This window comes from Dreissena polymorpha, chromosome 1 (genome assembly GCF_020536995.1).
Source record: "Dreissena polymorpha isolate Duluth1 chromosome 1, UMN_Dpol_1.0, whole genome shotgun sequence".
In the NCBI taxonomy this organism is placed as follows: Eukaryota; Metazoa; Mollusca; class Bivalvia; order Myida; family Dreissenidae; genus Dreissena; species Dreissena polymorpha.
Window position 1 is genome coordinate 45,596,864 of NC_068355.1, and position 12,742 is coordinate 45,609,605.

The 12,742-nt window shown below is 41.6% G+C and overlaps 1 protein-coding gene across 3 annotated transcripts in view; it reads left to right on the forward strand.

Moving 5' to 3' along the window:
- Positions 1 to 12,718, forward strand: part of LOC127865094 (uncharacterized) — a 32,143-nt gene extending 19,425 nt beyond the window's left edge. The window contains exons 5-7 of one of the 3 annotated variants that reach the window (XM_052404992.1): positions 6,119 to 6,199; positions 7,403 to 7,725; positions 12,373 to 12,718. In XM_052404992.1, the coding sequence (XP_052260952.1) occupies positions 6,119 to 6,199; positions 7,403 to 7,725; positions 12,373 to 12,695 (727 nt within the window). In that variant the 3' untranslated portion in view covers positions 12,696 to 12,718. Of the gene's footprint in view, positions 1 to 6,037; positions 6,084 to 6,118; positions 6,200 to 6,310; positions 6,440 to 6,839; positions 6,921 to 7,402; positions 7,726 to 11,011; positions 11,129 to 12,372 lie in introns of those variants that run through there. The other 2 variants (XR_008042481.1, XR_008042479.1) reach the window with 2 other exon arrangements.
- Positions 12,719 to 12,742: the final 24 nt, after the last annotated feature.

Genomic DNA, 12,742 nt, shown 5'->3' on the forward strand with positions numbered 1-12,742 from the left:
TAACGGCTCGCCTTTCTAAACCTCTCATTCTTGCATCCATCTCCACTAATCTCTTTGGCCGGATGGTTGGGTTTACCTAACGGCTCGCCTTTCTAAACCTCTCATTCTTGCATCCATCTCCACTAATCTCCTTGGCCGGATGGTTGGGTTTACCTAACGGCTTGCCTTTTTAAACCTCCTTGCTTCCATCTCCACTAACTTCTTGGGCCGGATGGTTGGGTTTACCTAACGGCTCACCTTTCTAAACCTCCTTGCTTCCATCTCCACTAACTTGTTGGGCCGGATGGTTGGGTTTACCTAACGGCTCACCTTTGTAAACCTCTCATCATTGCTTCCAATCTAACAAACCTGGGCCGGATGGTTGGGTTTACCTAACAGCTCGCCTTTCTAAACCTCTCATTTTTGCATCCATCCCCACTAATCTCCTTGGCCGGATGGTTGGGTTTACCTAACGGCTCGCCTTTCTAAACCTCCTTGCTTCCATCTCCACTAACTTCTTGGGCCGGATGGTTGGGTTTACCTAACGGCTCGCCTTTCTAAACCTCTCATTCTTGCATTCATCTCCACTAATCTCCTTGGCTGGATGGTTGGGTTTACCTAACGGCTTGTCTTTCTAAACCTCCTTGCTTCCATCTCCACTAACTTCTTGGGCCGGATGGTTGGGTTTACCTAACGGCTCACCTTTCTAAACCTCTCATCCTTGCTTCCAATCTAACAAACCTTGGCCGGATGGTTGGGTTTACCTAACGGCTCGCCTTTCTAAACCTCTCATCCTTGCATCCATCTCCACTAATCTCCTTGGCCGGATGGTTGGGTTTACCTAACGGCTTGCCTTTTTAAACCTCTCATTCTTGCATCCATCTCCACTAATCTCCTTGGCCGGATGGTTGGGTTTACCTAACGGCTTGCCTTTCTAAACCTTCTTGCTTCCATCTCCACTAACTTCTTGGGCCGGATGGTTGGGTTTACCTAACGGCTCACCTGTCTAAACCTCTCATCCTTGCTTCCATCTCAACTAACCTGGGCTGGATGGTTGTGTTTACCTAATGGCTCGCCTTTCTAAACCTCTCATCCTTGCATCCATCTCCACTAATGTCCTTGGCCGGATGGTTGGGTTTACCTAACGGCTCGCCTTTCTAAACCTCCTTGCTTCCATCTCCACTAACTTCTTGGGCCGGATGGTTGGGTTTACCTAACGGCTCGCCTTTCTAAACCTGTCATCCTTGCTCCATCTCAACTAACCTGGGCCGGATGGTTGGGTTTACCTAATGGCTCGCCTTTCTAAACCTCTCATTCTTGCATCCATCTCCACTAATCTCCTTGGCCGGATGGTTGGGTTTACCTAACGGCTTGCCTTATTAAACCTCCTTGCTTCCATCTCCACTAACTTCTTGGGCAGGATGGTTGGGTTTACCTAATAGCTCACCTTTCTAAACCTCTCATCCTTGCTTCCAATCTAACAAACCTGGGCCGGATGGTTGGGTTTACCTAACGGCTCGCCTTTCTAAACCTCTGATCCTTGCATCCATCTCCACTAATCTCCTTGGCCGGATGGTTGGGTTTACCTAACGGCTCGCCTTTCTAAACCTCCTTGCTTCCATCTCCACTAACTTCTTGGGCCGGATGGTTGGGTTTACCTAACGGCTCACCTTTCTAAACCTGTCATCCTTGCTCCATCTCAACTAACCTGGGCCGGATGGTTGGGTTTACCTAACGGCTCGCCTTTCTAAACCTCTCATTCTTGCATCCATCTCCACTAATCTCTTTGGCCGGATGGTTGGGTTTACCTAACGGCTTGCCTTTTTAAACCTCCTTGCTTCCATCTCCACTAACTTCTTGGGCCGGATGGTTGGGTTTACCTAACGGCTCACCTTTCTAAACCTCCTTGCTTCCATCTCCACTAACTTGTTGGGCCGGATGGTTGGGTTTACCTAACGGCTCACCTTTGTAAACCTCTCATCCTTGCTTCCAATCTAACAAACCTGGGCCGGATGGTTGGGTTTACCTAACAGCTCGCCTTTCTAAACCTCTCATTTTTGCATCCATCTCCACTAATCTCATTGGCCGGATGGTTGGGTTTACCTAACGGCTTGCCTTTCTAAACCTTCTTGCTTCCATCTCCACTAACTTCTTGGGCCGGATGGTTGGGTTTACCTAACGGCTCACCTTTCTAAACCTCTCATTCTTGCATCCATCTCCACTAATCTCCTTGGCCGGATGGTTGGGTTTACCTAACGGCTTGCCTTTCTAAACCTCCTTGCATCTCCACTAACTTCTTGGGCCGGATGGTTGGGTTTACCTAACGGCTCACCTTTCTAAACCTTTCATCCTTGCTTCCATCTCAACTAACCTGGGCCGGATGGTTGGGTTTACCTAATGGCTCGCCTTTCTAAACCTCTCATCCTTGCATCCATCTCCACTAATCTCCTTGGCCGGATGGTTGGGTTTACCTAACGGCTCGCCTTTCTAAACCTCCTTGCTTCCATCTCCACTAACTTCTTGGGCCAGATGGTTGGGTTTACCTAACGGCTCACCTTTCTAAACCTGTCATCCTTGCTCCATCTCAACTAACCTGGGCCGGATGGTTGGGTTTACCTAACGGCTCACCTTTCTAAACCTGTCATCCTTGCTCCATCTCAACTAACCTGGGCCGGATGGTTGGGTTTACTATAGGTCCGTCTTGTCTTCCTCTCTCATTCCTGTTTCTGCCTTCTCTCCTCCCAAGCGGGCCAGATGGTTGGTTCTACCATAGGTCTGTCTTGTCTTACACTCTTCTCCCTGTTTCTGCCTTCTCTCCCTCCCAAGCAGGCCAGATGGTTGATTCTACCATAGGTCCGTCTTGTCTTACACTCTTCTGCCTGTTTTTGCCTTATCTCCTCCAAAGGGGGCCAGATGGTTGGTTCTACCATTTTGCAAACCCTGGTGATGTTTCTTACACTAAATGTCTTAAACTACTAAATATGCATTTATTTTCATTCTTTTAGCTTGTTTAGTACATTGCAACCTTGAATACAGGTCTTTGGTATCTTTAATACTGTAATTAAACCAGTTTGTACTTTTAGTGTACAGAGCATAACTCAAACAGTAATCACTGAAGACTGAAGTACCAGTATAATGTAAATACATGTATGAATGCACTTCGTTACACATTTTCATGTAAATATTTTGACAAGCTCATGCATCATTGATCATTACTTGACACAGATTGTTCTTTATTTTGAACTCTCATTTGATTGGCTATAGAGTTATTTCCCATAGTGACATCATTTGACACTGGTCTGGAGTGTCTTGTATCATTGGTTGACTAAATCAACTGACCATTGACCTACCGTAATTACTCTAAGTTTTCGGACACCCTCTTTTTTAGCCAAAATTATTATTTTTCGTGACTCTATATTTTCAGACATACGGATTTTCTTCATAATTAATGACTCCAATGTTTTGGACAGTATATTTAACAGCACTAGTTTACTAGATTTTTGCCCTGTTTTCGCTTATCTGGGACCCTTCGATCATGGAGTTTTACAACCGGTTTAACGTAATAAAACCTGGCATAGAATGCCCTGAGGGCAATGGACCATTACAATTGCGTTATTGGGTAGATTACAATGTATACATGTTAAATAAACGATGGTTTCACCCAACAGCGTTTGAAATTTTATAGTATTCAGGAAGCAGTATGGTTGTTTTTATGACGTTTTTTACAAACCATTTCAGGTAAGCGATTGTAAATAAGTGAAGTTGTACTTGATTTGCAGCAGGTAAAGGAGAGTACAACACAATAAAATTATTGCACATTTATAATTGGTTTTATTTCATTACAATAATTGACAAACTACCATAACATGTATGTTTCTAAATTTTCGGACACTCGTAATTTTTAAATATTTTTCGTATCTAAATTTTTGGACACGAAAGAAAATAATTATTTTTAAGTGTCCGAAAACATAGAGTAATTACGGTATTTCTTAAGTTGGGAGAATTAAGCTTCAAAGCACATGTTCTGATGGGACATAATAAAGAAGAAATTGGATAAGAGAAGTTAGTTTGCATTGAAATTAAATCTTTAGTTCTTCTTTAAACAGGAATACTTGAACAATTATTGCATATGATAATGCTATTTAGTTGAAGTATGATACTTTATGAGTTAGACAGTACAAACAAAAACAAAAATATTATAAATAATTTAATTACTATAAGATTGTGTCTCTTAAGATGGAAATGATATTTAACTGATTTATCTTGACATTGACTTGTAGTAATTAAGGTTAATTTAAATAAAACTAATTAAATAATTTAATTAAACAATTTTCATTCAGATTGCATTGATATTGAAAGCAAGTAGAAATTAATAATAGTTAAATCAGTATTTTAATGTTAGTAAATAGAATTAATTAGAACAATTAGTATTAAGACTATGTGTTACATGATAGTTGTTTAAAATACATATTGTAGTTGTGTGCGGTCAAGTTCACATATCTGAACTTTTGCATTAGAATTGTTTTCTGAATTAAATATTCATTTTATTTTAGTTACTCTTTAATTGATAATTTCAAATTGATTTAGTTGATATCAATTAATTTGAAAGCAGTGTCACTTATTTTGACTTGTTGTTTAATTTGAACAATTTGGCAGCAGTTAATACCTTTGGTTAACAATTGTGTTTTTTGTGTGTGTATTGATTTCTACATTTGCATACATTGTAGTAGATACTTGTTAACTTCAGTAAAGTTAAAATTTAGTGAAGCTTAGTACATTATTTAAGTGAACTTAGTGCATTATTTAAGTGAACTTAGTGCATTATTTAAGTGAACTAAGTGATTTATTTAAGTGAACTTAGTACATTATTTAAGTGAACTTGGTACATAATTTAAGTGAACTTAGTGCATTAGTTAAGTGAAACAAAGTGTATTAATTAAGTGAAACTTATTATTAAATTGAAGTAAGTGCATTAGTTAAATAAAACATAGTGCATTAATTAATTGAAAATAGTGCATTAATACAATAAAACTCAGTGCATTATTTAATAGAACTTAAGTGCATTAATTAAGTAAAACTCTTTGCATATCCTGAGTACATTGTGTATTGAAATAGATGATGAACTAATAATGATTTTTTTTTTCAGATTTATGTTTGAATTCTCATTTAAATTTTATTTTAATTAATCTCAAAGGTTAAATGTTTTAATTATTTCAGTGAATGCACTGATAGTTTTAAGTGAGTTAGATTGATTAGATAGAAGTGTTTATGTGTATTTAAGCTGTTTGCAAGTAGAATTTGTTAATTTATGATCAACATTGATCTTTTAACTGTTTCAGACATTATGAACATTGAATGTGCCAGTGGTTCTAGATTGCCATACTCTGGTTACATTGAAGTTGAACGAGATACAACAGATGGTGTCCCAGATACTGGACAGCAACCAGCTTTATTTCTTATTTCACCTGATACAACATTTTCAGAAACAACACCAATTATCATCGGTACTAATATACTTTGCGAATTTCAGAAGCTGTGCCAGAATAAACATGGAAACCGATACCTACAGACGGCAAAATTAACATATCCTTGGTTTACTTCTTTCAGAACTTTAACACACCGAGACAGATGTCATCATATGACACACACTGACCAGTTGTTACACTTGACTGAGTTTAAACCAGTTTATTCAAGTGACACTTTCCCTCTATTTTTATGCCCCCTTCGAAGAAGAGGGGGTATATTGCTTTGCTCATGTCGGTCGGTCTGTCTGTCGGTCGGTCTGTCGGTCCGTCCTTCAGGTGGTTGTCAGATGATAACTCAAGAACGCTTTGGCCTATGATCATGAAACTTCATAGGTAGATTGATCATGACTCGCAGATGACCCCTATTGATTTGAGGTCACTAGGTCAAAGGTCAAGGTCACGGTGACCCGAAAAAGTAAAATGGTTTCCGGATAACTCAAGAACGCATACGCCTAGGATCATGAAACTTCTCTCTTCTGCCTGTTTCTGCCTTATCTCCTCCCAAGCGGGCCAGATGGTTGGTTCTACCATAGGTCCGTCTTGTCTTACAATCTTCTCCCTGCTTCCGCCTTCTCTGCCCTCCCAAACGGGCCAGATGGTTGGTTCTACCATAGGTCCGTCTTGTCTTACACTCTTCTCCCTGTTTCTGCCTTCTTTCCCGTCCCAAGCGGGCCAGATGGTTGGTTCTACCATAGGTCTGTCTTGTCTTACACTCTTCTCCCTGTTCTGCCTTCTTTCCCTCCCAAGCAGGCCAGATGGTTGGTTCTACAATAGGTCCGTCTTGTCTTCCTCTCTCATCCCTGCTTCTGCCTTGTCTCCCCTCCCAAGCGGGCCAGATGGTTGGTTCTACCATAGGTCTGTCTTGTCTTACACTCTTCTCCCTGTTTCTGCCTTCTCTCTCTTCCCAAGGGGCCAGATGGTTGGTTCTACCATAGGTCTGCCTTGTCTTACACTCTTCTGCCTGTTTCTGCCTTATCTCCTCCAAAGCGGGCCAGATGGTTGGTTCTACCATAGGTCTGTCTTGTCTTACACTTTTCTCCCTGTTTCTGCCTTCTCTCTCCTCCCAAGCAGGCCAGATGGTTGGTTCTACCATAGGTCCGTCTTGTCGTACACTCTTCTCCCTGTTTCTGCCTTCTCTCCCTCCCAAGCAGGCCAGATGGTTGATTCTACCATAGGTCCGTCTTGTCTTACACTCTTCTGCCTGTTTCTGCCTTATCTCCTCCAAAGCGGGCCAGATGGTTGGTTCTACCATAGGTCTGTCTTGTCTTACACTCTTCTCCCTGTTTCTGCCTTCTCTCTCCTCCCAAGCAGGCCAGATGGTTGGTTCTACCATAGGTCTGTCTTGTCTTACACTCTTCTCCCTGTTTCTGCCTTATCTCTCCTCCCAAGCAGGCCAGATGGTTGGTTCTACCATAGGTCAGTCTTGTCTTTCACTTTTCTGCCTGTTTCTGCCTTCTCTCCCTCCCAAGCAGGCCAGATAGTTGGTTCTACCATAGGTCCGTCTTGTCTTACACTCTTCTGCCTGTTTCTGCCTTATCTCTCCTCCAAAGCAGGCCAGATGGTTGGTTCTACCATAGGTCAGTCTTGTCTTACACTCTTCTCCCTGTTTTTGCCTTCTCTCCCTCCCAAGCAGGCCAGATGGTTGGTTCTACCATAGGTCCGTCATATCTTACACTCTTCTGCCTGTTTCTGCCTTATCTGTCCTCCAAAGCAGGTCAGATGGTTGGTTCTACCATAGGTCAGTCTTGTCTTACACTCTTCTCCCTGTTTCTGCCTTATTTCCCGTCCCAAATGGGCCAGATGGTTGGTTCTACCATAGGTCTGTCTTGTCTTACACTCTTCTCCCTGTTCTGCCTTCTCTCCCTCCCAAGCAGGCCAGATGGTTGGTTCTACCATAGGTCCGTCTTGTCTTCCTCTCTCATCCCTGTTTCTGCCTTATCTCTCCTCCCAAGCGGGCCAGATGGTTGGTTCTACCATAGGTCCGTCTTGTCTTGCAATCTTCTCCCTGCTTCCGTCTTCTCTTTCCTCCCAAGCGGGCCAGATGGTTGGTTCTACCATAGGTCCGTCTTGTTTAACAATTTTCTCCCTGCTTCCGCCTTCTCTGCCCTCCCAAGCGGGCCAGATGGTTGGTTCTACCATAGGTCTGTCTTGTCTTACACTCTTCTCCCTGTTTCTGCCTTCTCTCCCTCCCAAGCGTGCCAGATGGTTGGTTCTACCATAGGTATGTCTTGTCTTCCTCTCTCATTCCTGTTTCTGCCTTCTCTCCTCCCAAGCGGGCCAGATGGTTGGTTCTACCATAGGTCTGTCTTGTCTTACGCTCTTCTCCCTGTTTCTGCCTTCTCTCCCTCCCAAGCAGGCTAGATGGTTGATTCTACCATAGGTCCGTCTTGTCGTACACTCTTCTGCATGTTTCTGCCTTATCTCCTCCAAAGCGGGCCAGATGGTTGGTTCTACCATTTTGCAAACCCTGGTGATGTTTCTTACACTAAATGTCTTAAACTACTAAATATGCATTTATTTTCATTCTTTTAGCTTGTTTAGTACATTGCAACCTTGAATACAGGTCTTTGGTATCTTTAATACTGTAATTAAACCAGTTTGTACTTTTAGTGTACAGAGCATAACTCAAACATTAATCACTGAAGACTGAAGTACCAGTATAATGTAAATACATGTATGAATGCACTTCGTTACACATTTTCATGTAAATATTTTGACAAGCTCATGCATCATTGATCATTACTTGACACAGATTGTTCTTTATTTTGAACTCTCATTTGATTGGCTATAGAGGTATTCCCCATAGTGACATCATTTGACACTGGTCTGGAGTGTCTTGTATCATTGGTTGACTAAATCAACTGACCATTGACCTATTTCTTAAGTTGGGAGAATTAAGCTTCAAAGCACATGTTCTGATGGGACATAATAAAGAAGAAATTGGATAAGAGAAGTTAGTTTGCATTGAAATTAAATCTTTAGTTCTTCTTTAAACAGGAATACTTGAACAATTATTGCATATGATAATGCTATTTAGTTGAAGTATGATACTTTATGAGTTAGACAGTACAAACAAAAACAAAAATATTATAAATAATTTAATTACTATAAGATTGTGTCTCTTAAGATGGAAATGATATTTAACTGATTTATCTTGACATTGACTTGTAGTAATTAAGGTTAATTTAAATAAAACTAATTAAATAATTTAATTAAACAATTTTCATTCAGATTGCATTGATATTGAAAGCAAGTAGAAATTAATAATAGTTAAATCAGTATTTTAATGTTAGTAAATAGAATTAATTAGAACAATTAGTATTAAGACTATGTGTTACATGATAGTTGTTTAAAATGCATATTGTAGTTGTGTGCGGTCAAGTTCACATATCTGAACTTTTGCATTTGAATTGTTTTCTGAATTAAATATTCATTTTATTTTAGTTACTCGTTAATTGATAATTTCAAATTGATTGAGTTGATATCAATTAATTTGAAAGCAGTGTCACTTATTTTGACTTGTTGTTTAATTTGAACAATTTGGTAGCATTTAATACCTTTGATTAACAATTGTGTTTTTTGTGTGTGTATTGATTTCTACATTTGCATACATTGTAGTAGATACTTGTTAACTTCAGTAAAGTTAAAATTTAGTGAAGCTTAGTACATTATTTAAGTGAACTTAGTGCATTATTTAAGTGAACTTAGTGCATTATTTAAGTGAACTAAGTGATTTATTTAAGTGAACTTAGTACATTATTTAAGTGAACTTGGTACATAATTTAAGTGAACTTAGTGCATTAGTTAAGTGAAACAAAGTGTATTAATTAAGTGAAACTTATTATTAAATTGAAGTAAGTGCATTAGTTAAATAAAACATAGTGCATTAATTAATTGAAAATAGTGCATTAATACAATAAAACTCAGTGCATTATTTAATAGAACTTAAGTGCATTAATTAAGTAAAACTCTTTGCATATCCTGAGTACATTGTGTATTGAAATAGATGATGAACTAATAATGATTTTTTTTTCAGATTTATGTTTGAATTCTCATTTAAATTTTATTTTAATTAATCTCAAAGGTTAAATGTTTTAATTATTTCAGTGAATGCACTGATAGTTTTAAGTGAGTTAGATTGATTAGATAGAAGTGTTTATGTGTATTTAAGCTGTTTGCAAGTAGAATTTGTTAATTTATGATCAACATTAATCTTTTAACTGTTTCAGACATTATGAACATTGAATGTGCCAGTGGTTCTAGATTGCCATACTCTGGTTACATTGAAGTTGAACGAGATACAACAGATGGTGTCCCAGATACTGGACAGCAACCAGCTTTATTTTTTATTTCACCTGATACAACATTTTCAGAAACAACACCAATTATCATCGGTACTAATATACTTTGCGAATTTCAGAAGCTGTGCCAGAATAAACATGGAAACCGATACCTACAGACGGCAAAATTAACATATCCTTGGTTTACTTCTTTCAGAACTTTAACACACCGAGACAGATGTCATCATATGACACACACTGACCAGTTGTTACACTTGACTGAGTTTAAACCAGTTTATTCAAGTGACACTTTCCCTCTATTTTTATGCCCCCCTTCGAAGAAGAGGGGGTATATTGCTTTGCTCATGTCGGTCGGTCTGTCTGTCTGTCTGTCGGTCCGTCCTTCAGGTGGTTGTCAGATGATAACTCAAGAACGCTTTGGCCTATGATCATGAAACTTCATAGGTAGATTGATCATGACTCGCAGATGACCCCTATTGATTTGAGGTCACTAGGTCAAAGGTCAAGGTCACGGTGACCCGAAATAGTAAAATGGTTTCTGGATAACTCAAGAACGCATACGCCTAGGATCATGAAACTTCACTCTTCTGCCTGTTTCTGCCTTATCTCCTCCCAAGCGGGCCAGATGGTTGGTTCTACCATAGGTCCGTCTTGTCTTACAATCTTCTCCCTGCTTCCGCCTTCTCTGCCCTCCCAAACGGGCCAGATGGTTGGTTCTACCATAGGTCCGTCTTGTCTTACACTCTTCTCCCTGTTTCTGCCTTCTTTCCCGTCCCAAACGGGCCAGATGGTTGGTTCTACCATAGGTCTGTCTTGTCTTACACTCTTCTCCCTGTTCTGCCTTCTTTCCCTCCCAAGCAGGCCAGATGGTTGGTTCTGCCATAGGTCCTTCTTGTCTTCCTCTCTCATCCCTGCTTCTGCCTTGTCTCCCCTCCCAAGCGGGCCAGATGGTTGGTTCTACCATAGGTCTGTCTTGTCTTACACTCTTCTCCCTGTTTCTGCCTTCTCTCTCTTCCCAAGGGGCCAGATGGTTGGTTCTACCATAGGTCTGTCTTGTCTTACACTCTTCTGCCTGTTTCTGCCTTATCTCCTCCAAAGCGGGCCAGATGGTTGGTTCTACCATAGGTCTGTCTTGTCTTACACTTTTCTCCCTGTTTCTGCCTTCTCTCTCCTCCCAAGCGGGCCAGATGGTTGGTTCTACCCTAGGTCTGTCTTTTCTTACACTCTTCTGCCTGTTTCTGCCTTATCTCCTCCAAAGCGGGCCAGATGGTTGGTTCTACCATAGGTCCGTCTTGTCTTACACTCTTCTCCCTGTTTCTGCCTTCTCTACCTCCCAAGCAGGCCAGATGGTTGATTCTACCATAGGTCCGTCTTGTCTTACACTCTTCTGCCTGTTTCTGCCTTATCTCCTCCAAAGCGGGCCAGATGGTTGGTTCTACCATAGGTCTGTCTTGTCTTACACTCTTCTCCCTGTTTCTGCCTTCTCTCTCTTCCCAAGGGGCCAGATGGTTGGTTCTACCATAGGTCTGCCTTGTCTTACACTCTTCTGCCTGTTTCTGCCTTATCTCCTCCAAAGCGGGCCAGATGGTTGGTTCTACCATAGGTCTGTCTTGTCTTACACTTTTCTCCCTGTTTCTGCCTTCTCTCTCCTCCCAAGCAGGCCAGATGGTTGGTTCTACCCTAGGTCTGTCTTTTCTTACACTCTTCTGCCTGTTTCTGCCTTATCTCCTCCAAAGCGGGCCAGATGGTTGGTTCTACCATAGGTCCGTCTTGTCGTACACTCTTCTCCCTGTTTCTGCCTTCTCTCCCTCCCAAGCAGGCCAGATGGTTGATTCTACCATAGGTCCGTCTTGTCTTACACTCTTCTGCCTGTTTCTGCCTTATCTCCTCCAAAGCGGGCCAGATGGTTGGTTCTACCATAGGTCTGTCTTGTCTTACACTCTTCTCCCTGTTTCTGCCTTCTCTCTCCTCCCAAGCAGGCCAGATGGTTGGTTCTACCATAGGTCTGTCTTGTCTTACACTCTTCTCCCTGTTTCTGCCTTATCTCTCCTCCCAAGCAGGCCAGATGGTTGGTTCTACCATAGGTCCGTCTTGTCTTTCACTTTTCTGCCTGTTTCTGCCTTCTCTCCCTCCCAAGCAGGCCAGATAGTTGGTTGTACCATAGGTCCGTCTTGTCTTACACTCTTCTGCCTGTTTTCTGCCTTATCTCTCCTCCAAAGCAGGCCAGATGGTTGGTTCTACCATAGGTCAGTCTTGTCTTACACTCTTCTCCCTGTTTTTGCCTTCTCTCCCTCCCAAGCAGGCCAGATGGTTGGTTCTACCATAGGTCCGTCATATCTTACACTCTTCTGCCTGTTTCTGCCTTATCTGTCCTCCAAAGCAGGTCAGATGGTTGGTTCTACCATAGGTCAGTCTTGTCTTACACTCTTCTCCCTGTTTCTGCCTTATTTCCCGTCCCAAATGGGCCAGATGGTTGGTTCTACCATAGGTCTGTCTTGTCTTACACTCTTCTCCCTGTTCTGCCTTCTCTCCCTCCCAAGCAGGCCAGATGGTTGGTTCTACCATAGGTCCGTCTTGTCTTCCTCTCTCATCCCTGTTTCTGCCTTATCTCTCCTCCCAAGCGGGCCAGATGGTTGGTTCTACCATAGGTCCGTCTTGTCTTGCAATCTTCTCCCTGCTTCCGTCTTCTCTTTCCTCCCAAGCGGGCCAGATGGTTGGTTCTACCATAGGTCCGTCTTGTTTAACAATTTTCTCCCTGCTTCCGCCTTCTCTGCCCTCCCAAGCGGGCCAGATGGTTGGTTCTACCATAGGTCTGTCTTGTCTTACACTCTTCTCCCTGTTTCTGCCTTCTCTCCCTCCCAAGCGTGCCAGATGGTTGGTTCTACCATAGGTATGTCTTGTCTTCCTCTCTCATTCCTGTTTCTGCCTTCTCTTCTC